Source organism: Pongo pygmaeus, chromosome 9, assembly GCF_028885625.2.
Source record: "Pongo pygmaeus isolate AG05252 chromosome 9, NHGRI_mPonPyg2-v2.0_pri, whole genome shotgun sequence".
Lineage (NCBI taxonomy): Eukaryota > Metazoa > Chordata > Mammalia > Primates > Hominidae > Pongo > Pongo pygmaeus.
In genome coordinates, this window is record NC_072382.2 from 58688582 (window position 1) to 58714572 (window position 25991).

The 25991-nt window shown below is 52.6% G+C and overlaps 1 protein-coding gene across 7 annotated transcripts in view; it reads left to right on the top strand.

The window, feature by feature from the left end:
- The window catches only part of ABCC8 (ATP binding cassette subfamily C member 8), an 83984-nt gene extending 60879 nt beyond the window's left edge, over window positions 1-23105 (top strand). For all 7 annotated transcript variants that reach the window (XM_054438741.2, XM_054438743.2, XM_054438742.2 and 4 more), the window contains 22 exons: window positions 697-732; window positions 1430-1528; window positions 2572-2656; window positions 3304-3384; window positions 5360-5497; window positions 7501-7626; window positions 8566-8665; window positions 8892-9133; window positions 9233-9399; window positions 10452-10521; window positions 11346-11503; window positions 13251-13343; window positions 17537-17639; window positions 18191-18304; window positions 18675-18795; window positions 18943-19073; window positions 20058-20136; window positions 20270-20378; window positions 20713-20816; window positions 21592-21725; window positions 22231-22293; window positions 22862-23105. In XM_054438741.2, coding sequence (XP_054294716.1) covers window positions 697-732; window positions 1430-1528; window positions 2572-2656; window positions 3304-3384; window positions 5360-5497; window positions 7501-7626; window positions 8566-8665; window positions 8892-9133; window positions 9233-9399; window positions 10452-10521; window positions 11346-11503; window positions 13251-13343; window positions 17537-17639; window positions 18191-18304; window positions 18675-18795; window positions 18943-19073; window positions 20058-20136; window positions 20270-20378; window positions 20713-20816; window positions 21592-21725; window positions 22231-22293; window positions 22862-22999 — 2491 coding nt within the window. In that variant the 3' untranslated portion in view covers window positions 23000-23105. The remainder of the gene's footprint in view (window positions 1-696; window positions 733-1429; window positions 1529-2571; window positions 2657-3303; window positions 3385-5359; window positions 5498-7500; window positions 7627-8565; window positions 8666-8891; window positions 9134-9232; window positions 9400-10451; window positions 10522-11345; window positions 11504-13250; window positions 13344-17536; window positions 17640-18190; window positions 18305-18674; window positions 18796-18942; window positions 19074-20057; window positions 20137-20269; window positions 20379-20712; window positions 20817-21591; window positions 21726-22230; window positions 22294-22861) is intronic.
- The last annotated feature ends 2886 nt before the right edge of the window (window positions 23106-25991 follow it).

A 25991-nucleotide genomic window follows, 5' to 3' on the forward strand; every position in this document is an offset into this window, starting at 1 on the left:
GCCAAAAATCAGACCTCATTGGCATGTGACAAGTTCGCATGTGTGGATGAGAACAGAGTGGCAGAATATTTGACATGGGAGCAGCTTGGGCAGTCCAGGGCACATGGCACTGCACCTGACATCTTCCCTGGCAGATCCCCCACATTCCGTGGTTGTCTTCTGATGGGGCCATATGGGGCTGCAGATAGTGCCTGGAGCCCTCGCAGCTCCAGGGCTATGGGTTCCCACCCCCAGAGGGCAGGTGCTGGTGTCAGCCTGCCTAGCCTGGCCTGGCTCTGTCCAGAGCACTCCCTGCCCCAGCTGTTTGTGCAGCTGTATCAGCCTCAGACCTCACCCTATTCATTCCAACCTGAATGCAGAGGCTGGGTCTGGAGGAGCCACACTGTGGGCTTCATACTCCCTGACTTGACAAGTTTTCCCCCCAGAGCCTGCACCAATGGCACCTCTCCCCATTCACCCTCTTAACTGGGTCTTCCAGGGCCCTCCTCACATACCCACGTGGTCAGGCAGCAGAGGCTTCCCCAATATGGGCACACCCCACTCTCCACACCTCTCTATGCAGTATTTGTGGCTACAGACTGGGTGCCGGGGATTGTAAAGGCATGCTCATATTGGGTTGGAGGGAGCTCAGAATCTTCCTGGAGGACATAGTTCACTCCCATGAGAGCTCAGTGTGCATTTCCTCCCCTGCTGCAGCCCAGAGCGGGAGACAGCGACCGACTTGGATATCAGGTACCGCGTCCTGGGAACATTGCCCTCCAGGGTCAGCTCCCTCCAGGGTGCTCTCAGGCCCAAGGGAGCCACATCACCCTGCCGGGCAGCCCCCAGGCCCCAGCCCCAGTGTTGGGGGAGGCCAGGGAGGGCCCCTGTGCTCCACCAGGTGGCTTGGGAGCTGCTGCTGTTTCTGTGCATCCATTTACTCCCTTCACGTAAGATCATTTTTATCTGGGATCTCTTTTTTTTTTCTCTTTTCTTCAAAAACCACATCACTCAAAATGTGGCTTCCTTGGCTCTGCTTTAAAAAAAAAAAAAAAAGTTCTTCCATTTGGAGAATTACCTGCTGACCTCAAAGTCCAGTGGCTTGAGGGCTACCCGAAGAGGGAGGAAGCCAGAAGTTGAGTGTTCCCTTGGTTTGGTCACACTTTTGGGCTTCTCCCTGACTAAGGAACAACAGACTGCAGGGCTGGGGCAGTCTGGGTGTAGGGCAGGGAGGGGATGAGGTCCTGCTGCCCCAGTCAGCTGAGACCCAGACCTCTCAAACCTGCCTGGGGGAAGGCAAGGCCACCAGAGGCCACACTAAGCAGATTTCTACCAACTGCACCTCCCCATCCCCTTGCCTCCGTCTGAGCCATCAGCTTGACAACTGCCTCTGAGAACGAGCCCCTGAGAATGCCTCCTGCACCCCCTACTCCCGCCCTGCTTTTTCCAGGAAGAGAGGCCCCGTGGCCTATGCTTCGCAGAAACCATGGCTGCTAAATGCCACTGTGGAGGAGAACATCATCTTTGAGAGTCCCTTCAACAAACAACGGTAAAAGCCTGTCGGAGGGAGGCAGGATGGGGGAGGGGAGGAACTGTCTCTGGCCAGCCTGCCCCAGTTCCGGGCCCCCTCCATCGATCACCCACACCCAGCCATCTCACTCCCCAGGCGCTTATCTGCACTCCAGCCTCTCCATATGGTGCACCTGGAGAGGGGCCAGGTGTGCCTGAGCATCGGGGCAATCCACCTCCCGTAGGGGAGAGGGCAGGAGCGGAGGGAAGGGAGAGAGCCCTGCCGCCTTTTCTCTAGCTGGTGGGAGGGCTAGCCAGCTCTCTCTGTGAGTCTCCATTCGCCTGGCTCCTGCACTATTTTCCCTCCAATGATAATAGTTAGGGCTAGCATCTACTGAGCTCTTACTACATACCAGGCACAGTGCCGAGCTCCTTGTACACGGAATTTCCTCTCGTGCTTACAACACCCTCAGTAGGTAGGTATTATTATTATTCCCACTCTACAGATGAAGAATCAAGTCTCAGAAAGGTTAGGTAACTTACCCAAGGCCACCCAGCCAGTAAGTGACCAAGATGGGTCTCAAATCCAAAGCTGCCTAGCACCTAAGTACATGTTTGTCACCAACATACTCTGATGCCTTCATGAACTCTGGCTGGCACCTGCCCAGGCTAAGGGCTGGCTGGGGAAGTATGAGAGGAACAGGCTGGGCAAATATTTGACCAGCCATCATCATTACTGCCTAAACCAACCAGCAGTGGTTTTCCCTAGCAGTGCCCCAAGCACGGGCTCCGGCTGCAGCTTTTCCCACTGCACAGAGATCATGAGCGCCCTTTCATCACTCTGCATATTTGCTCCCAACCAATTCCATCCTTCTAGTATTTAGCCTGCCGAAACGCTGTGTGAAGTGCTGACCTCAGCTCTTTTCAAGCTCACACGGTGTTTGCTTGCACCCAAGCGGGAGGCCTATTAAAGCCATTGCTCACCTTGGGCACAGCTACCCAGAGACTAATGACCCTCTGCAAGTGCTTGGGCCAACTCTGACCAGGCTGACCAGCTGCATCCCCTGCCTCTACCCACGCCAGGTACAAGATGGTCATTGAAGCCTGCTCTCTGCAGCCAGACATCGACATCCTGCCCCATGGAGACCAGACCCAGATTGGGGAACGGGTTAGTAGCAGCCTCTGAGGGGTTTTTTCAAAGCCAGGACCCCCAACCTACCATGCCCTGAGACACTACTCAGGACAGTGGGTAACTAGGAAATAGGAGACGTTGAAGGCTGAAGAGTTGCCTGCAGTAAGGTCAAACATGATGTCCTTGATGATGTCCTTTGACAGGTTTTCAGTCCTGCTTGAAGGGCAAGGTCAGCTTAGTGCCCTCCCAGGCTGGGGATCTTCTTCATTTGTGCCCCAGGTATACACTGAGAGCCCACACAGCACTGTGCTCAGCCTGGGGTTGTATTGTTCCTGTTCATCCTCCAGATGGGGTCCCCTCCACAAGCTTAGACAAATAGGATTCTCCTACAACTGTCCTCCTTTTGTGTGATTTAAACCCCTGCTGCCTCTGTCTTTGTTTGTACTGGTCAGATGGTCCCTAGCACCTACACAATGAATCTTTAAAGACCTGGGGCTCATGCTCCCCTCTTCTGAATGAATTCAGTAAACATGTGCAAGTTCCTTCTCTATGCAAGGTGAGAAGCAGGCAAAGAAGTGGATAGAGCCTGGCCTCCATCCCAAAGAGCTCACAGTCCAGTAGGGGCCAGGACAGTGTCCCCTGAATGGCTGAGGGCATGATCTGTTCCTCCTCTTTGGTGACAGGGCATCAACCTGTCTGGTGGTCAACGCCAGCGAATCAGTGTGGCCCGAGCCCTCTACCAGCATGCCAATGTCGTCTTCTTGGTGAGTGCACCAGCTGGCAGTCCCCTTGGGGTCCTGGTCTCTGGCTGCCTCCCAGGCCTAACTGCCCACCTCCACCTCCCCGCAACCCCACCATCATCCAACAGTCTCCCTCTCCAGGAATAAATCCCTCCTGCCAGAGATATTGCCTAATCATCCTAGTGATAGGGAAACTGAGGCAGGCAAGGATAGCACAAATGACCCATTGCAGACTTCAGATTGAGCTCTGCAGTAGCCAATAAGGAGAGGCAAGCTGTAGTTATAGGCTGCCTGTCTGTGGGACAGCCGAACCCCTCAACACTTACGCAGCCCGACTATAAGAATGGCTGATAACAGAATGTGTGCTGCCACTTCCCATCTTATGCCCAGGGCAGACATTGCTAATTGTTCACAGCATTATTTCCTATGGAACTTAACTCATCCTCAAAATCCCTCTCAACACAGCACTCCAGGTAACCACTAGCCATCAAACATGAGATAAAACTAGGCCGGGCACGGTGGCTCACACCTGTTAGCCCAGCACTTTGGGAGGCCGAAGCGGGAGGATCACGAAGGCAGGAGATCGAGACCATCCTGGCTAACAGGGTGAAACCCCATCTCTACTAAACATACTAAAAATTAGCTGGGCGTGGTGGCAGGCGCCTGTAGTCCCAGCTACTCGGGAGGCAGAGGCAGGAGAATGGCGTGAGCCCGGGAGGCAGAGCTTGCAGCGAGCTGAGATCGCGCCACTGCACTCCAGCCTGGGCGACAGAGTGAGACTCCGTCTCAAAAAAAAAAAACTTATTCGCAATCCTTACGCTACTTCATGTCAAGCTCTGTTGTGTCAGGTGCCTTGACTGACACTGAAGAATTCTAAGACCCAGTCCTTGGCCTCAAAGATTTAGAATCTGATTAGGGAGACAGAGCTCACCCAGTTCAAGAGGCCCAGCCCAGTTCAAATCCAAACTGTGCGGCATAAACTATGAGGGGGCCTTGTCCAGGGAGACAACTGTGAGGGCTGGAGTAATCAGGGAGGGCTTCCTGGAGGACAGCCTCAAAGGGAGAGTCAATTAAACAGAAGGAAAGAGGGAGGCCAGTTGCACAGGGAGTTGGAAGAAGGAAGCTCAAGTCTCTGATTCCAGCTTTATTCCCTCCCCTCTCCCTACACCACACGCACAAGCACTCCTTTACTAAAGACACTTCATAGTGGGGAGATTCATAGTCTCCGTTACCGTCTGACACACGCACAGCATTTTACAAAGCATTGGTGCATTCGCGATCTCTCATGAGATTTAAACAACCCTGCTAGAGAAAAGTGAGGTGGACATTTTATTTCAGCAAATGTTTATGAAGCATCTACTCTGTGCCAGGCATACGCACAAGAAGTCTCAGTTCTTGGGAGTGCCATAATCAGGAATGGACAAACGATCAGATCTGGCTTTGCGCCAGTGTCACGGGAATAGGGAGGAAGGAAGGGTAGGCGTGGGGGTCAGGACAGAACGCTGAAGGAACTGGTGCTTAGGTGAGCGAAGGATGGGTAGGAGTTCACAAGGCAGACAAAAGGCAGAACAGCGCTCCAGGCAGGGGAACAGCTCAGGAGAAGGCCCAGATGGCAGGCTTCCTGGGAACCTGGAATGCAGAGTGCTGGGAAAGCACAGATGAAGCATGAGTCTAGAAGGGAAAGCGAGAGGTTATAAAGCACCTGGAACACCAGCCCACAGGGTTTGACTTTAGAGATGATGGGGAGCCGTTGAAGGTCCAGGAGTCAGGCAGTGAAGCGATTAGATCTGTTTGAGAGTGATATCTGACAACTGCCCCATTTTAAGATGAGGTAACCAAGGCCCAGAGAGGTTGGGTGAGTTGTCCAAAGCCACACAGCTAACTAACTTCAGTCCCTAGACCAGAGTTGATAGAACTCTAATGGGTTTTATACTCATTGTCACCCCTCCCCCCCATGTCTTTCCCTACCCTCTACTCTCCTCCTCTCCCTTCTGCCCAGGATGACCCCTTCTCAGCTCTGGATATCCATCTGAGTGACCACTTAATGCAGGCCGGCATCCTTGAGCTGCTCCGGGACGACAAGAGGACAGTGGTCCTAGTGACCCACAAGCTACAGTACCTGCCCCATGCAGACTGGGTGAGGGGGAACAAGGGGGTGAGGCTGTAGGGGGCAGGGCTGGGGAGGCTGTCAGGCATCTTGGCAGGAACCAATCCGTTGTCTTGGTAGCAACTGCTGAGGGCCACAAAGTGTAAGAGACCAGCACTGGATGGCTTTATGCATGCTGGGCATTTCAGGGAGACCCTGTACAGGCCAGGGGTTTGGTATCACCTAGACCCACAGACACTCCCCATCCTGGCCTGAGCCCTCCCATGGTACACTCAAGGCTGGCACCAAGAAGTCTCAGGAATAATCAAGTGCTCACTTCTCACCTTCTGATTCCTGCCCTTTTGATGACCCATCCCCCCAGTCACGGGGAGTGCCCATTTGGATGGAAAAGCCATCTTCCCACCCTATGACCTTCGTGGTGTGGATGGATGCACCGCCCCGGGAATCATATGGGAAATATGGAACCAAACAATACAGTAGTAATAGAAACTTCAGGCTGGGCGCAGTGGCTCACACCTGTAATCCCAGCACTTTGGGAGGCCAAGACAAGAGGATCACTTGAGCCCAGAAGTTTAAGGCTGCTGTGAACCATGATCACGCCACTGCACTCCGCTGCAGCCTGGGCAACAGAGCCTTGTCTCTGAAAATTTGAAAAAGGAAAGAAAGAAAGAAACTTCAATGTTATCAGTAGAGTCCAATGTTGTGAAACCCCTCATTAACTAAATTCCCATACTCTTCAGTAGGTAGAAAATAATTACTTTTTGATTTATTAGAAAGCACTTAATTTTTAAGATGGAGATCACGTAACTTTTGACCTCTAGGTCTTGCCTACTCCTATATAAATTCTCCTCTAAACAACAGCCAAAATTGAGGCTCTCTCTGAGCTTCAGGCCGGTGCCAAATGGCTCTGCTTATTTTCCCTAAAATAAATCTTCCTTCCATGTATGATGAGACCCCCTCCAGTATAAAAAAGACCCAAAGAAAATCACCCAAAGAAAAAAGGCCCAAAGATAAGACCCAAAGACCCAAAGATTTAAATATATATACAGATACAAAAGGTTTGTTTCTGAGTTTCTGTAGTGACCTTGGCAATACCTTGTAGTTCAGGACAATCCTGAGGAACACAGAAGTTCTGGGTTCCTTGAGGAATCAGTGACCAGGTCTCTCGAGCCCCTTGAACACCAGCATAGGGTGGGAGAGGGTGAGTGCAGCAGGGGTGGGTGTCTGAATTAATGGCAGGTCTATGTGATGGTGTCATCAAGTGTTCCAGATAAAAAGTTTTATTGAGCCAGGCGCGGTGGCTCACGCCTGTAATCCCAGCACCTTGGGAGGCCCAGGCGGGTGGATTGCTTGAGCGGAGCCCAGGAGTTCGAGACCAGCTTGGGGTAACATGGTGAAACCCTATCTCTATAAAAAAAAAAAAAAAATCAAAAAATTAGCCAGGTATGGTGGCGTGCACCTGTGGTCCCAGCTACTCAGGAGGCTGGGGCAGGAGGATGGCTTGAGCCAGGAAGCAGAGATTGCAGTGAGCTGAGATGGTGCCATTGCACCCCAGCCTAGGCAACAGAGTGAGACCCTGTCTCAAAAAAAAAAAAAAAAATTTATTGATTCCAAAGAGGCATGGCCACACACACTTAGACCAGCAGGTGCTTTGCTAAGCCCTGATGGAGGCTGCCAGACCCGCCGTCAAGAGGAGCTAAGGGTAGTGTACAATGAGCCCAGTTAGTGTATGACAGCCGCTGCCATGGGTGGAGTCCTTGTGAATAACCAGCCAGCTTGAGCAGGATGCACTAATTTGCTCTGCAAACCCAGCCATTGAGAATTACCCCTCAGATGTACTGAACTCTAGGTCCTAGGAGTATGTTGGTGGGGGTAGATTATCAATACCAGCCCACTTGCAGTGGATGAGCTGGAGGCCATTTGTGGTGAGGAAAGGGTTGTGTCCACCTCCGTCTCAGACTCCACAATTGAGGGATGTGACCACCATTCCTCCCCAGCCAGCCCCCAAACTAGGTTTGTTGCTGCCTTTTCAGATCATTGCCATGAAGGATGGCACCATCCAGAGGGAGGGTACCCTCAAGGACTTCCAGAGGTCTGAGTGCCAGCTCTTTGAGCACTGGAAGACCCTCATGAACCGACAGGACCAAGAGCTGGAGAAGGTGGGTATATCCAGGGGTGGCCAAGCAGCCACCCCTGGATGCAAAGGTTCTGCTAGAACCTGAACTCATAAAGGTCTTGCTGTCCTTACTGCCCCAGGAAGCCCCCTAAAGGGCAGATGTGGGAGCTGGGCATGAACTGGCTCCTACCAGAGGAGAGACAGTACCTGCGCCAGGTGCCCAGGGCAGAATCAGGTGGGCACCTTCGCCTTATCCTGAGGTAGTCAGATACTATTTAGTTGCAAAGTTTCAGAAAATCAACTCAAACTGGCAAAGAAAACTAAGCAAAGAAAACAAGAGGGAGTTAAGGATTTATTGACCCATGAAACCAAAAAGTCCAGGTGTGTCATAACTTTAAGTGTGCTGGATCCAGGTAGTCAGTGTCATCAGAAATCTGTTTCTTCCATCTCTTGGCTCTGCTCCCCTCAAATTAGCTCAGCTCCCCTCAAATTGGCTCCATTCTCATGGTATCAGTGAGGGCCACCAGCAGTCTTAGGTTTACATTCTCCCAGCTCAACAACTCTGCCAGAAAAAAAAGTGCCTCTTTCGCCATAGTTCAGCAAAAGTCCCAGGGCTGAGTCTCATTGGTCCAGTTTGGTCATGTGCCCACCCCTGAACAAATCACTGTGGCCAGGGATGTGGAATGTGAGGATTGGCCTGTCCTGGGTCATATGCCACTTTGGGAGCCAGATCTACCTGAATCACAGAGACTAAAAATAGGGGAAGAGTGGTTCCCCACAGGGATATGGGGGTGCTATTATCTGATGAAGGGAAAGGACTCAATGCTGGCAAGATGAATGTGTGTCTGTCTGCCCCTCCCTCAGGCAGGGACAACGTGGAAATCTGACATTGGTCATCACCAGAGTAGTTACCCCTTAACTTCCCCTTCCCCCACCAACCATATACCCTGAAGACATTGCCCAGGCCACATCTGTCTTTTAGGAGACTGTCACAGAGAGAAAAGCCACAGAGCCACCCCAGGGCCTATCTCGTGCCATGTCCTCGAGGGATGGCCTTCTGCAGGATGAGGAAGAGGAGGAAGGTACAGGCAATGGGACTGGGAGTGAAATTATGGCCTGAGGTCTGATCAGCCACAGAGAGACTAAGGTTTGGGGTTCTGGGTGTGGTGCAGTAGTGTGCCTTTGATTAAATGACTTCCCTCTATGTGCCCCCGTTGTCCCCTCAGTAAGTGGGGATAAAATGCCCCCTGATTCACCCTCAGAGGGATGGAAATGTGTAGCCACAGAGTGGGTTCTTGCGGCCTGCAGAGGAGGCAGCTGAGAGCGAGGAGGATGACAACCTGTCGTCCGTGCTGCACCAGCGTGCTGAGATCCCATGGCGAGCCTGCGCCAAGTACCTGTCCTCCGCTGGCATCCTGCTTCTGTCACTGCTGGTCTTCTCACAGCTGCTCAAGCACATGGTCCTGGTGGCCATCGACTACTGGCTGGCCAAGTGGACCGACAGCGCCCTGACCCTGACCCCTGCAGCCAGGAACTGCTCCCTCAGCCAGGTGTGACCGGAGGCCCGTGGCAGAGGCTGGGAGTGGGGGTGGGGGAAGGGCTGAGCCCATGGGCACCTCGGAACTCAGGCTCACTCTCTGCCTGTGAAGGAGTGCACCCTCGACCAGACTGTCTACGCCATGGTGTTCACGGTGCTCTGCAGCCTGGGCATTGTGCTGTGCCTCGTCACGTCTGTCACTGTGGAGTGGACAGGGCTGAAGGTGGCCAAGAGACTGCACCGCAGCCTGCTAAACCGGATCATCCTAGCCCCCATGAGGTATGCCTCTCCCCTGGCCAGGCTGGGGCTGTGAGCAAGTCACTGTTCTCTGAGCCTTAGTCTTCCCATCTATAAAATGGGGATATACAACCTGTCACAAGCTTGTGGGGGTGACTGAAGGAGACAGTGTGTGTAAAAGTGCCCTCCTTGTGCAAGAAGCAGGGAGAAACTGGCATTTACCCAGCCAGATACTGTGATAGGCATTGTGTGTGGTTAGCTCATCTAATTGTCACCATGGCCCTTTAAAGTGAGCGTCTGCACGTCCAAGTAAAGATTGGTTTCTCCTCCCTAAGCAGGTGTAATTTGCCCATCCTCACCCATGAGTTCAGCTCCCTGCCCTCCCCTCCCTCCATCTCCCTCAGCCAGCCTCAGGTTTTGACACTGGGGGAACAGGTAGCTGTTCTACTAATAATTTCCTGTAATGGGATGGATAAAAATCTCAAAGGCCACTTGATGTCAAAGAGGTTTAAAGTTGTCCCTGCCCAATTGGTTGGCCAACTTGGTTTAAAAACACAACAGGCAAACAGGTTTTCTGGCCCCTTGTCGAGGCTAGACCTCACTATCTAACTGCACTTTTTACTTTCCAGCCTCATGAGTTTTCTGTGGCCCACAGATATGGCCTCCAAGTTTATCTACTCTCTATTTGCCCCAGCTCTGTAGTTCTGAAACTCCCTGGTTGGGGTTGGGCTGACTCTGGGTCAGCCAGCCGGCAGGCTGTCCCCAGGGCCCTGTTCCTCTTGGCAGGTTGTCCCTCTGGAGAGAACTCTGTGTCCCAGGAGGACAGCTGCTGAGTCAGGCCGAACCGGCAGCTGAGAAAGGCGGCAGTGGTCGGATGGGCTTGAGAAACTGAAAGGCTTACGAAAGACCAGCGCCCCTTTGGGCAGCTGCAGGAATTCACAGGGATACAGGCCAGATGTCTACAAATTGGCAGAGGATGCCAGACCCATGAATGACTCCAGAGACACTTACATGAAATAAGTAACTATCTCATTCAGTAAACAGGAAGTAAATCAATGGACAAATGAGTAACTCTTCCTCTGGCTGCCTCTTAGGTTTTTTGAGACCACGCCCCTTGGGAGCATCCTGAACAGATTTTCATCCGACTGTAACACCATCGACCAGGTACAGAGGACCGTGCCACACTTTCCCCCCTTCCAGAGACACCTCGGACCCCTGGGGGCTTCTCCTGTCTGAGGCTGGGTTCCCCAGATCGGGTGATCACAGCCCTCTGGGAGGAAGCCAGTGTCTCCGATCCGATTATAATGCTGCCTCAGGGCTGGGGCCTCCCTTGTGGGAGCCTCACAGTAAGGCTGAAGGAAACCAGATCCCTTTAGCTTCCACCTGAGATCCCACTGGCTTTCTCTAGTAAAGTTCCAGCATATTCTGAACCAAGGTGGCTGATTGTATGGAGAATATTCATTTTGATTCAGCCTGTGTTCTTTATTTACCATCGTACTAGATGGTGTGAAAACAAAATCTTGATTCCTACCTCAGGGAGTTTACCTTGTAGCTGGAGAGATGAGATATGTGCCTATAATAAAGGGAGAGCAAGGCCGGGCTCAGTGGCTCACTCCTGTAACCCCAGCACTTTGGGAGGCGGAGGCAGGAGTATCACTTGAGGCCAGGAGTTCAAGACCAGCCTGATGGCCAACATGATGAAACCCCTTCTCTATTAAAAATACAAAAATTAGCCAGGTGTGGTGGCAGGTGCCTGTAATCCCAACTATTTGGGAAGCTGAGGCAGGAGAATCATTTGAACCCAAGAGGCAGAGGCTGCCGTGAGCCAAGATTACGCTGCTGCACTCTAGTCTGGGCAACAGTGAGACTCAGTCTCAAAAAAATAAAGGATCAAAAAATAAAGTGAGAGCAAAATATGGCAGCCAGTAGCACTGTAAACACTGTCAATACCAAAATTCACCTCACTTTCTCCCCCTCGTCTCCCTCAGCACATCCCATCCACGCTGGAGTGCCTGAGCCGCTCCACCCTGCTCTGTGTCTCAGCCCTGGCCGTCATCTCCTATGTCACACCTGTGTTCCTCGTGGCCCTCTTGCCCCTGGCCATCGTGTGCTACTTCATCCAGAAGTACTTCCGGGTGGCGTCCAGGTGATGGCCTCAGGGGTGAGGGGTGGGAGGTGCTTTGCAATGTGCAGTTTGGTGTACTTGCTAGGCTCATCATTATAAAAGTAGTAGGGTCATGTTCCCTCCAAAAAATAAAAACAAAAAAACAGAAATGAAGGAAATAGAAATATCCACATCTTATTCCACCACCCTAATATAATAGTCTGCCAACACATGCACACACTGAGGTTGACATCTGAATTATTTCCTTGGGAGATATGGTCAGGACTGGAATTGCTAGGTCACGATAAATGCACATTTTGTGCCCTTCATTCATTTTGCCAACATGCTTCCCAGGAGGGTTGCATCATTCTAGTGGTCAGGCTGATTGCTGATGCATGAAATCGGAGGGCACCTGATTCAAGTAGTGTTACGATAACACCTCCCAGCCCACGTGAGTCCAGAGTGTAGCTGTAAGCCTTGACTTGAGAGAGCCTCTCACAGCCATTCTCATGGATCACATTTGCCCTCATGAGCTTTGGATCTGTGCATGCCTCTTTCCTCCTCAAAATTTTCTAAGAATGTTCTCTAGAGAGTTCTTTCTGGGAGTGATTCTGCTAAACTCATAGATTCAAAGAATTGTAAGAAAAAATTTAAAGAACGTCCAGGCCAGTGTTTCTCAAACTGCCCATCAGTGGGTCATGAAATCAATATCATGGATCACAACCAGCATTTTTTAAAAAATGAAATAGAACAGAAAACATCAGACTGTATTCATAGAGTAAAGCAAGCTTTGCTTCATGAAACCTTTGTTTTGGTCATGTAGGTGTGTGAGTACTAATTTGTGAGATAAAATATATTTCTGACTGCAGGTTGTGGTCAGAAAGGTTAAGTACTTTTCCCAAGTGCACATAGTTGGCTAGAAACTAGAGTCGAGATACTTATTAGCAATAATAAAATTTAGATGCATTTTGGCCACAATTACCTGCCCCAAAGGATCAACATTTGTATAAATGGCTTTCTGCTTGGATGATCCAGAATGGCCCAACACCCACACGAGGAACATAGCTTTTTGACACTCACAAAATTCAAAGTGCTACACAAGCTGTTCTACAAAGTTCATTTCTTCTGCCAGAGAAACAGCCCAGTCTCTCTGGCACCCAGTCTGACCCTGGAGATGGTTTATCAGGGAAATCAATTTCCTGCATCCCAAACTGGCCTCCCTGGCACTGATGTGCTTGTCAAGGTGCAGCTTTGGGGAGCAGGAGGCAATTCTGTTGCCACGGAAACCTCTGGCCTTACCCTGAGCTGAAACCTATCATTTCAGCACATCACTGGCCAGGGTCTAAAGAGCTCCTTGATGGGGTAAGCGGAAGATGGGGTTGAACGCTTTGAGTTTGGTCTTCTGTTCCTTTGGCCAGCTGTCTCAAGGTTCAGATTGTTCACCTATAAAATGGAACTAACACTGCCTGCCCAGCCTTAGCTCAGCTCCAGGCTGTGCAGCAGAAGTACAGGGACAGATGGCGACCTGGGGTGGACAATGCCCAGGACAGCAGTAACTGTGCCCCACGTCAGGCTGTGTCTAAGCATTGTACATAAACGATCTCATTCAGTGCTCACAAAAGCTCAATGGGCTGGTGGCATCGTCTTCTCCCTTCACGGGGTAAGAAGCTGAGGCCTAGAGAAGTGAGGCCATTCACCCACACAGCAGTAGCAGGTGGAGCTAGGCTTCAGGCCCAGGCTGAGCCCTGAGCCTGCCCTCTTAACTATTCCACTCTGTTCCCCGCCACAGGGACCTGCAGCAGCTGGATGACACCACCCAGCTTCCACTTCTCTCACACTTTGCCGAAACCGTGGAAGGGCTCACCACCATCCGGGCCTTCAGGTACGAGTCCACATTCCCCCAAGGTAGGAGTGGAACAGGGGTGGGGCCAGGGGCCACAGGCCATGAGATTTGATTCTCAGGACTCCACTTGAGAAGGCCAAGGACACCTTCTCTCTCAAGCTGCCTCAGGCCCCAAGGCCCAAGGGATATCCACCAGCAGGGACAGGCCAGGTGGGCTCCCACTGAATGTTCTAGAGAGGAAAATTCCAGCTCTGTAGACAAGCCCAGGGCCTCTGTGAGGCAGAGCATGAAAAGAAACAAAGCTGGGACAAGTCTTCATGTATCAATGCTAGAAAGGGCCTTAGGTACGGGCCACCCTGAGCCCTTCTTTTATTAAGGAGCCCCTGTGTGTCAGATACTATGCTGAGTACTGTACAGGTCAATCCCACTCATTCTGCACTGCAACCCTCGGTGCTGAGAATGGTCATTTCCATTGCACAGATAAGGAAACTGAGGCACAGAGACGTTCTATACTCTCTCTGTGTAAGGTGCCACAAAGCCAAGACTTGAACCTATTTGTTCATGCAACAAACATTTACTAAGCCCCGACCATGTGCTAAGCCCCATGCCAGGCACTAAAAAGATGAGTCAAATAAGCCGCTGCCCTGCAGGCGTTTACAGCCCAGACTTTGAGCAGGCCAGGATAAACCCATGTGACAAGTACTCTGAAAAAAGCGGATTCAAGGGCTGTGGGAGCATAGAAGAGAGACAGTCAGGGAAGGTTTTTGTACTGGAGGTGTCATCAGAACTAGGACTCAAAGGAGGGGCAGGAGTTCACCAGGCTGAGGAATTCCTGAAAACTTCAGTGCCTCTGCCATCATCTCACTACCCTGAGTGATGATCTTGGGGTGGACAGGAGCATCTGAGACTGCCTGGGGAGTGAAGGAAGCTGTTGTTCCCCAATCCCCAAGAGTCTGTCTGATCTCCAGAGGCATCTCTCTTCCAGTCAGGCAGGCCATAGACCCCTGACACACATAGTTGGGCTCTTTTCTCATCTTCACCCAGAGAGTGATAATGGGTTATTTTTAGGGTGGCACAGCTGCACGAAGTGTGACAGTAACCATGAGACACCAAGCACTGTGTCCAGGAGTAACCATAGGGCACAAGGACCAGCCAAGGGCCCAGAGTGTCTTACATCTCCTCCCCCAACCCCTGAAGTCCAGCTTCAGCCCTGGAGAGGTACCCAGGCCCCTCTGCCCACTCCCTGGAGCACCTAGGGCCAGTGGAAAGCCACCTCTTAGGGATCTTGTCTAAGTAAAGAAGAGCAGAGCAAAGCTCTTCCCTGGCCTTGGCACTGCTCCCTAGACATCCCTTGCCCCTGGACAAGCCTGTGCTGTGTCTTCCACAAAGAAGCTTGCTGGGGACTGGATTATGACTCTAGAGTCTCCTCCTAGCCTCCTCTTCTCAAGCCTGAACTTCTCCCGTTCCTTCAACTTCCAGGTCCCTCGACATTACTGAGCCTAGCCTTTGCTCTAAGTTTTGGTGATTTCCCTCTCTCAATTGGTGTCTCAGAGGGCCCTGGGGTAGAGAGATGGTGACTCTTCTAGAGTGGGCCAGAGCCCCTTGTGTTGCAGATCCCAGCTTCCTGTAAGCAGCCTCAGATCAGGCCAAACCTGTGGTCAGCCAGAGCCACTGCTACCCAGTGAGGTCTTCCATACCCTACTGACACGGTGAATGATTTTTAAATTTGAATGAAAGGCTTTTTAATCAACCCTGTACACATTTAATGCATTGGCTTTAACCCAGCAGCCTGTTGAGAGCTATTAGCATTTATTGATTGCCCACTTACTACATGCCAGGCACCGTGCTAAGTGTTGTATGTGCATTATTACGTTTAATCCTCACAAGAACCGCATAACATAGGTACGAGTCGCCACATTCTCCAGATGCAGAAGCGAGACCCAGAGAGGCTGGGTAATCAATCCAAGGTCACACAGACTGCGGGGGCTGGTGCTGAGCTTGGAACCCAGGTTTGCCTGACCTTCTGGGCTTTCCTAAGAGATCTTATTTTTTCCCAAAAGAGTTTCAAGAGTGCCCAGTACTGGGCTCAGTGGCGGGCTCAGAGGTTGTTTTTGTTCATGTAGGAACTATCACTTCCCCATTTTTTTCATGAGAAAACTGTCTCAATCCTGATACACAGCCAGGAAGTTGTGATGTTCAGGCTCCAACCTGGGTTTACATGGTTCTGAGGCTGGGGCTCTTTTCTAGTCCTCAGACACACTGTCGCACGCCTGTGGCAGAAGCTCCCATCTCACACTTGCCGGCCCTCAACTCACACAGTCCTGAGACCCACATACGCTGAGCGCCTCACACTCCTATAACGCGCACATGCCCTGACGCACACACATCTTCAACACACACTTACTCAAACCCTTCAGGCATGGTTTCACACTCACCGCAGACACGTCACCCTCCCACACATCTCCACCCTGGGGGTGTGCAGTAGCATGCTCTCTCCCACCTCAGAGCCTCCCTTCAGTCCCCTCAGACACATGCCGTCTTTCTACCCAGAGACAATCAAAGCTGAACTAACACCTTTCAGGGTGAAATGCAAATGCCCAGTAAGGTACGTCTTGGGTGCCTCCGTGTCCCCTGAGTTTGGTCCTATCAAACCAGTGATGATGAGGCATCTTTTCTTTCGTTCCTTCCTCCATCATCAAACAAGCGCTCCTGCATCTCCTCTGGGCCAGGCCTACGTCAGCAAGGTCTGAGGGAAGCCGCCAAGGAGAGTGATGACGACAGCCCAGGCTGATCAGAGAGAGGAGGCAGGTCCATGCGCAGTAACTCAGGGAAAACATGATGAGGACCTAAGGATGAGAAAGAAGCCTCCAGAGTTCCCTGTACAGAGAGATTCCATCCATTTCAGAGGGTCAGGGGAGTGCCATGCATTCATCCAACAAATATTTATTGATAGTGCCAGGTGCTGGGGTACATTGGTGAATAAAACATCTTCATGGAATTTGCAGTTTATTGAGGGAGATGATTATAAATAGCTAGAGAAATGCATGTACAGCAGATACTGTGGAGCAAACAGGTTGCAGACAATAATAGGGGAAACCTACTTTATAGTAAGGTAGTAGCCAGGAAGAGGCTCTCTGAGGAGGCAGCATTTAAGGTAAGGCCTGAAGGTTGAGTTGAGCCAGGCTTATGAAGAGCAAGGGCAAAAGCCTTCCAGGAAAAGGGAATAGTGTGTGCAAAGGCCCTGGGGTAGGGAAGACTTTAGTATTGTCACAGAGCCTTTAAAAGGCTGAGTGGCTGCAGCATAGTGTGTGGGGTGTTTGTAGCAGGAATCAGGTTGGCAGGAGGGGGTTCTTCATCCTATAGGCAGTGGAAGGTCATTAATATTCTTTTTTTTTTTTTTTTGTGAGGCAGAGTCTCACTCTGTCACCCAGGCTGGAGTGCAGTGGGGTGATCTTGGCTCACTGCAACCTCCACCTCCCGGGTTCAAGCGATTCTCCTGCCTCCCTCAGCCTCCCAAGTAGCTGGCATTACAGGTGTGCACCACGACGCCCAGCTAATTTTTGTATTATTAGTAGAGACAGAGTTTCACCATGTTGGCCAGGCTGGTCTTGAACTCTTGACCTCAGGTGATCCGCCCGCCTCAGCCTCCCAAAGTGCTGGGATTACAGGGGTGAGTCACTGCATCTGGCCAGAGATCATTAATATTCTAAACAGTGGGGGAGAGGACACAGTTTGCGATTTAGATAGATTAAGCCAGCCACTGTGTGGAGTGTGGACTGTAGGGAGACAGCAGGTAGACGTATTCAGGAAGCTGATGCAGTAGTCCAGGTGAGAGTTTGTGGTGGGCAGGAAGCAGGATAGAGGGGGAGGGAGGCAAGGACTCTTTTGGAGATAGACATAAGAGGGGCCAAGGGGCTGAATGTGAATCCAGGTGATTCCTGGGTGAGAAACTGGGTAAAGGGAGGCGGCCCTTATTATAATGGGTAAGACCTAGAGAAAATGGGTCTTGGGGTAAAAACAAGAGTTTGGAGGAGGTGGGAATTCTGGACAGGTTTGAATAAGCAGAAAGGAGTGGGGTGGACATTCCAGAAAGGGATAGCTTACATGAAGTGGCCACGGTGGCATGTCTGGGGACTGGAGAGGCCCTGGAGGCTCCCTCTGCAGGTAGGGAGACTCCTAGGAGCTATGTGGACCAACACTGTTCCCTTAGGAACTTCTCATCCTCCCTCCAGGTACGAGGCCCGGTTCCAGCAGAAGCTTCTCGAATACACAGACTCCAACAACATTGCTTCCCTCTTCCTCACAGCTGCCAACAGATGGCTGGAAGTCCGAATGGCAAGTGCTATTCCCCCCTACCCTGGCCCCTGCAGAGGGCTTCTGATAGGAGGGTGGGGCCAGAGCAAGAGCACACAGGAAGCTGGGGATGAAAGAGAGGATAGGATACCAGATCGTGTGGACACCAAGTCTTCCTGCTTCCCCCAGCCCTGGTGGTCCTCCTAGTGTCTAGCCTGCGCTCCTTTTCCCCATATCACTGCCTGGAGGCTTGTGTATCTGAGGTGTGTGCCAGTGGCAAGAATAGTTGTGAATGTGTATCTGCAGTGGGTCATATGACACCCACGTTGTGTGTGTTTGTGGGCCAGCTGAGGCATGCGTGTTAAAGGGTGTGCAGGGGCTAGGGGGTGGGGGAACATGAGCTTGTGGGACATGTTGGCTCCTGGGGCTCCAGCCTTTGCAGCCCTTGTGTGTGTCTGGTGATGTGTGCGTGAGTTGCAGGGCTGGAGTGGAGGCCTCGCTGAACTGCTCTCTGCTCCGAAAGGGAGTGAGGTGGAACAGGGGCCTGTGGCTCTAACCCCTGAGCTCCCAGGCCAGCTCCTCTCCCTCCCCAGGAGTACATCGGTGCATGTGTGGTGCTCATCGCGGCGGTGACCTCCATCTCCAACTCCCTGCACAGGGAGCTCTCTGCTGGCCTGGTGGGCCTGGGCCTCACCTACGCCCTAATGGTGAGCGGCAGTGGGCTAGGGCAGAGGAGGGGTCAGACACCAGCACTCCCGGAGCACCTTCCTCACTGGAGGCATGAGATGCCCCCAGGCCTTACCCCAAGTTCATTTGCATCTGATGCCAGAGGGACGGTGTGGGCAGGAAGGCTGACTGGCAGGCCCCAGGGCCCAGGCCCCAGACAGGCGGAGGTTGGGGAGCCACACGACTAACCCTCCCTGTGCCTCCAGGGAGGGCTGCTCTGAGCAGGCAGTGGATGGCAGCAAAAGGAATCTGGGGCCCTGGCCCCTCTCCAGCCTTAAGAAGAGCCATTCTGGTGGCTGAGGACAGAACTAACCGACCACGGAGTGTGCGCCACTGGCTTGCTCCCCACAGGTCTCCAACTACCTCAACTGGATGGTGAGGAACCTGGCAGACATGGAGCTCCAGCTGGGGGCTGTGAAGCGCATCCATGGGCTCCTGAAAACCGAGGCAGAGAGCTATGAGGGGCTCCTGGGTGAGAGGCTCAGGGAGAGGGGTGGGGAAGAGTCCAAGGAGGAGTGTGTCTGGGTTGGGGGCCACAAGGGAGCCTGGGGATGGGGTGGCACTTTCAGATACTAGCTGTGGCCCATGCCTGGTTGGCTGAGCCCAGCCCGGCCCCCAGCACCATCGCTGATCCCAAAGAACTGGCCAGACCAAGGGAAGATCCAGATCCAGAACCTGAGCGTGCGCTACGACAGCTCCCTGAAGCCAGTGCTGAAGCATGTCAACGCCCTCATCTCCCCTGGACAGAAGGTCAGAGCACAGGCCCAACCCAATGCTGCAGGACAGGCGTGAGCAGGGGATGGGGCATGCACGGAGTTGGATGGCTTCGCAGTCACCTCGTGGCCCTCCAGGGCCGAGGCCTCTCACTATTCAGACATCGCAGTCTCCTGCCCTGGGCCTGTGGGGCCCCATCTTTCCTCTCCCTCTATTCCCTTTCCCCAGTGCTGCCCTCAGGCCTTGTCTTCTCACTCATCCACCAAGGAGACCGACACTCTGGACTCCCCCAGCTCACATGGGCTTTGTCAGGGTCTCCCTCTCTGCGAATGGTCAGGGGCTTTCCCTAGGGCACTGCCCCGAGCTTCAGGGCAGGGACCTGGGGGCAGACAGCGAGGCCACCCTTGTACAGGGGGTGAGCCCCTGCCTTTGGCCCTGGCCCAACTCTCCTCTCATTTCCCCCTCTGTCTCTTTGTCTCTGTCTCACTTTGCTGTGGCTGTCCATGTCATTCTCTGACCTTGGGATGTACCTCTGTCCTTGCCTCTCTCATCCTTCTATGTCACTATCTCTGTCTCTGTATTGTAATTTCTGTTGGTACTCAAGTGCCAGGAAGCAACGGGATCAGAGGTGGCTCCATTGTAAGGCAGGGCACACAGACACATCCCTGCATACCACTCTCAGCTGCCCCTGTGTCCTCCTGCCACACCCATGCCCATAAAGATACACCAGTGCCCCCCAGCTCTCCTTCAGCCAAGTACCCGGCACACCCAGACCCACACCAAGGCCCAGGCAAATGGACATCCATGCCCGCACTTGCATGCCGGTCCCTGTGTGAGCCTTCTCTGGACCCACTGCAGGAAACAAGCCCAAACCTGTGGTGTCCAAGAGAAGCTGGTCAGAAAACCAGGCCAAAAAGAAACCCTGTGACCTCCCACACCTGCACACACACCCAGAGCTAGCATAGAGGCTACTCCCAGCAGCCCCAGAGCCCCAGTGGCAGTGCCTGCTTCTCTTTCCAGATCGGGATCTGCGGCCGCACAGGCAGTGGGAAGTCCTCCTTCTCTCTTGCCTTCTTCCGCATGGTGGACACGTTCGAAGGTGAGTTGTAAGGCGGGCACCCCATGTGTACCCACAGCCACCAGATGAGGCCTCAGCCCTGGCATGTGGTCAGACATGACAGGAGGCCCAGCAGTCACCACCTTCCCCTGCACCCTCATTGGGACCCATGCAGGGCACATAATCATTGATGGCATTGACATCGCCAAACTGCCGCTGCACACCCTGCGCTCACGCCTCTCCATCATCCTGCAGGACCCCGTCCTCTTCAGCGGCACCATCCGGTGAGCCCCACCACCCCTCAGGCCCACCCAGCCCCAGGCCGGCTCAGTTCCATCAGATCTGGAGCACAAAGAGGAGGGGGTTGGGGGAGACCAGGATCCCAGAGGTGTTTCCTGCTCATGCCCTTCTCCATCCCATCAGGCCCAGGCAGGCTCTGGAAGGGGATCCCCAACCCATGGGTCTAAGATGCTGTCCCCCACCCACTGCCACCACCTCGGTGCTTCTCCCAGCCAGACCTCCAACTCAGTCCACTCTCGCTCACTGCCCTCTTTGCCCCCTGGGGATGCAGGCAGGACCCTGCTCCCTCCCTACTGGGGCTTTCTGTGCCACTTCCAGATTTAACCTGGACCCCGAGAGGAAGTGCTCAGATAGCACGCTGTGGGAGGCCCTGGAAATCGCCCAGCTGAAGCTGGTGGTGAAGGCACTGCCAGGAGGCCTTGGTAACTACTCCTGGCTATGCAGCTGGGTTGGTTGGGCACTCAAGGACCCTGTAAGGATGGCAGACAGAAGCCTGTTTCTCAGGTTTGCCCCAAGTTTGGAGTCTGAAGCCCGGCAGGACCATTTAGTCCTACTTCTCACTATACGGGGGCCCAGAGAGGTCAGGTGTCTTGCCCCGGGTCACACAACTGGTCAGTTCAGGGTCTGGCTCCTCCTGCAGGGTACAGCGGGTACAGTCAGGGATCCTTGTGAGACAGAGGTTGCAAGTCCCCCATGCCACAGGGGCATCTTCAGCCCTGCCCTGCCCCATCCACCTGCATGCCTAGTTCTGCCTTAGGGGAGGAGAAGATGGACTGGGCAATCATAGACACAGGTCACTCATCAAGGCCACTGGTGATTGGCAAAGCCCTGGTATATTTGCTGCAGCTCCTGGAGCATTGGGGGTGGCCAAGCCTTGGTTTCAATGAATCACCCTACCAAGGCCCACACTACACACACACTCAGTGCACCACTCAGGGCGCACGCGCCCTCCCAGAACTGCGCAGGGCCACAGCAGCACACACCTCCAGGGGTGCCCTTCTCGTTGCAGTCCCTGCAGACGGCCTCCACATTGTCGTGTCAGGTGCACCAGCCCTGCACACGCCTGTGCTCTTGGACACACACCCACCTATTTGCCCCATACACACATTTTCCAACAGCTCCCCAAGCCTTCCCATCTGCTCCACTCACAGCACAAGATTAACTCAGTCCTACTTCATCTCCCCGGGCTGTTTTCAGATGCCATCATCACAGAAGGCGGGGAGAATTTCAGCCAGGGACAGAGGCAGCTGTTCTGCCTGGCTCGGGCCTTCGTGAGGAAGACCAGCATCTTCATCATGGACGAGGCCACGGCTTCCATTGACATGGCCACGGTTGGTCCTGGGCACCTCCATGGGACCGTGGTCTTGGAAAGGGTTTAGTGGGATGCTAGGAAGAAATTTGCACGAAATAGTCCTGAGGCTCAAGTTGCCTTTAACATCAAATGCTATGTGTTGCAGAAAATGAAAAGAGCTGGGGGGACCCTGACTCTGTCTAGTCTTAGGGAATGTTACACACACACACACACACAAAAAACACTACGCAAACACACACATAAGCTGCACACACAGACCCACACAGACTTCACACTGTCACCTATCACAACAGCACACACACAGCCACAACCACAACCTACATACACACACAGAGCTGAGCTCCCAACAGGCTGAGTCCAGTCCCTGAGTGCTGGGAACCTGTTCAGTCCTGTGGGGTGGGGGTGGGACTAGGATCGGGGTCAGATGGGAGCTGAGCCACAAACCTGGGCTCCACATCCCCCAAGCCAGGCTAGACGCCATCCATTGGGCAGGTGAGCCAACAGCTGTTGCCCCCACTTGGCAGGAAAACATCCTCCAAAAGGTGGTGATGACAGCCTTCGCAGACCGCACTGTGGTCACCATCGCGGTAAGGGGCCCATTGATGGGGTGCAGAGGGACACCCAGGGACAGGACCGGCCTCTTGTGGCTGTCATCAGTGCATAGCCCCTGGGCTTGCCTGGTCCCAGTAATCAAGAAAGAACCCTGAAGCAGTCAGTTCAGGGCAAGGGGTCTGGAGGGCATGCAGGGAGCCTAGGTTGCAGGATTTGGGGTGGGGGGTTTTGCCTCTGTACTTCCCTCAGATCTCCCCTCTCCTTCTCCAGGTTCCAAGGTCTGCCCCTGTCCCAAGGCCTTGTATGTTAGGCTGTGGTTACTTCTCCATAGGAAGTGGGGGAGGGGTTGTGGAGGGTCTCTGAGCCTTGAAGCCTGGAGGTGGGGTAGGGTTGGGACTTGGAGAGGAGAGAAGGGTGGTATTAGCAGATGGAGAGCTTGTAGTCACATCCACCCCAGGAAAGTGCAGTCCCCACAGTGACAGGACATTCCGGCCACATGCCTCATCCTCCTCCTCCAAGCTGCAGGAGGGCCGTCCTCAGCTGTGGCCCCCACTGCGGGTGGTGTTCCCACCATCCTGACCCGCCCCCTCCTGCCCTGCCCAGCATCGAGTGCACACCATCCTGAGTGCAGACCTGGTGATTGTCCTGAAGCGGGGTGCCATCCTTGAGTTTGATAAGCCAGAGAAGCTGCTCAGCCGGAAGGACAGCGTCTTCGCCTCCTTCGTCCGTGCAGACAAGTGACCTGCCAGAGCCCAAGTGCCATCCCACACTCGGACCCTGCCCATACCCCTGCCTGGGTTTTCTAACTGTAAATCACTTGTAAATAAATAGATTTGATTATTTCCTACTAGAGGCCCTGAGTCTGGTGGGCAGGGGCTGGCGGTGGATGGTGGGTTCAGTAGAACCAGCCTGGCTTTGGCATCAGGCAGAAGCTGTGTGAGCAAAAGCCTGCTTCCTTACCTGTGAAATGCCTCTATTAGTCAGCCAGGCTGCCACAACAACATATCACAGACTGGGTGGCTTTAAAACAGACTTTTTTTCTCACAGTTCTGGAGGCTGACGTCTGGGATCAAGGTGTTGGCAGGTTTGGTTTCTCCTGAGGCCTCTCTCCTTGGCTTGCAGAGGGCTGCCTTCTGGCTGTGTGCTCACATGGCCTTTGCTCTGTGCACATGCATCGCTGCTTTCTCTCTCTGTCTTAAAAGGACACCAGTCACATTGGATTAGGGCCCCACCCCTATGACCTCATTAAACCTTCATTATCTCCTCACAGGCCCTATTTCCAAATACAGTTACATTGTAGGATTAGGCTTCAACCTGTGAATTTGGCAGGACACAATTATGTCCATAGCAAGGGCGATAGCATTTCTGCAATGAGCTTATCAGATAAGGTAACAGATCTCCATACAGCTTGGTCTCCTTTCTTCCTACTTTCATTCTTGAATTAAAATCTGGATTAACACTATTTCAGTTGCAAATGACAGGAACCCAATTCAAAGTAACATAAGCAGAAACTGAATTTATTGCAGTATGTGACTGACAAAGCTAAGAGGTATACTACTTCAAGCATGGCTGGATCCAGGTGTTTGACATCCATCCGGGATATGTCTTCCTTTCTGGGTTCCATTTTCCTCTCCTTTCCTTATGACAGATGGCCACTAGCAGGTCCAGCTTACATCCTGCCCCAAGGCAACCCAAGAGGCAAAACAGATACTCCTTCCCAATAGTTCCAGCAAAAGTTTGGGAGCAAATCTCAATGGATCAATTTGGATCACATTCCCATCCCCACCCCACTGTGATCAGAGGGGTGGCATACACTGGCTGGCTAGGCCTGGATCATGTCTCCATCTCCATCCCCCAAGCACGGGCATTCAGAAACGGAAGGGTGGTCCTTCAGAGGGAAAGCACAGTGCATGAGCCACAGGTCAGCCAGGTGGTGTCTGGGAGACGCTGGAGCCCAGACACCAGGGAGACTAAAACAGCAGCTGGCCTGACTTCCTCTGCATCACGAAACAAGAGTGCACACCTGCCCTCGGCCAAGAAATGGCACGTGCTCATTTACATATCATTTTACGATCATTTGCATATCATCTGCAGTACTGGCTGCACCAAGCCCTGGGGTGCAGACCTAAGAGTCTTGAACCTGCATCCTCTTGGCTGCAAGGGGACCATAGAGGCACAACATAAGAAAAGCCCACCAGTGACTGTAAACTAGTTCAACCATTGTGGAAGTCAGTGTGGCGATTCCTCAGGGATCTAGAACTAGAAATACCATTTGACCCAGCAATCCCATTACTGGGTATATACCCAAAGGATTATAAATCATGCTGCTATAAAGACACATGCACACATATGTTTATTGCGGCACTATTCACAATAGCAAAGACTTGGAAACAACCCAAATGTCCAACAACGATAGACTGGATTAAGAAAATGTGGCACATATACACCATGGAATACTATGCAGCCATAAAAAATGAAGAGTTCATGTCCTTTGTAGGGACATGGATGAAACTGGAAACCATCATTCTCAGCAAACTATCGCAAGGACAAAAAACCAAACACCGCATGTTCTCACTCATAAGTGGGAATTGAACAATGAGAACACATGGACACAGGAAGGAGAACATCACACTCTGGGGACTGTTGTGGGGTGGGGGGAGGGGGGAGGGATAGCATTAGGAGACATACCTAATGCTAAATGACGAGTTAATGGGTGCAGCACACCAACATGGCACATGTATACATATGTAACAAACCTGCACATTGTGCACATGTACCCTAAAACTTAAAGTATAATAATAATAATTTAAAAAAAAAAAGAAAGAAAAGCCCACCAGTTATTGGAGGCAGGTCCAGTGCAGACCCCTGTGGATGTTCCAGGAGCCAGAGAAGCTCGGAAAGGAAGAGCTCTGTAAAGCCTGGCAGCCTGCCTGGAAAAGACAAAATTTGAATTAAACATTGTGGGGGATAGGGATTGGATAGGCAGAAAGTCAGAGAAAGGGCTGGGGTGGCAGGTAGGGACAGCAGGAGCTAAGGAGTGATGGTGGAAGTGTGTTAAGAGTGTTGGTTGATCAGGGAGGTGGGAGAGAGATTAGAGCAGTAGGGAGGGCATCATATCAGAGAGCCCTGAATGCCAGGGCAAGGAGTGTGGGGTATGCCCATGGACAAAAAGGGAGAAGGGTTTTGAGCAAGAAAGGGACTTGACAAGTTCAGTGTTTGGTGGAGATGACTATAAGCAAGTGCAGGATGCAGCAAAAGGGGAGGCTGAGCCTTTCAGGTGGGAGACTCACCCTCTCAGAAGGGTGAGCAGCAGGGAGGTGAGGCCTCAAGGCCGCACTGGGAGGCACAACCCAGCCTTTCCAGCTCTGAGATTTCCCCAGGGGCCCAGCAGCTTCCTCCACTGTGAGATCTTCCAAGAGCAGAGCCGGGGAACTGAAAGAGGACTCCACATGCCTACCACTGCTCCAAAGCCACCCCACCTCGACAGATTGAAGGGAAGTAGCAGGGGCAGGGCTGGGCCCACAGTGAGGTGTTGCAGGGATGCCCAAGGTCATCCTGGCCCAAAATCCCTGTATAACATCCCTCATGGCCCACCGACTTGATTTGGGTACCCCACAGATGTGGCTCATCTCTGGTTATTGTTATTAGAACTGACTCTTGCATATGTGAAACCAAAGCCTGCCTCTGTTCCACTTAAGTGTCCTGGTTCTACCCTTTGGGCCACGAAAAACTA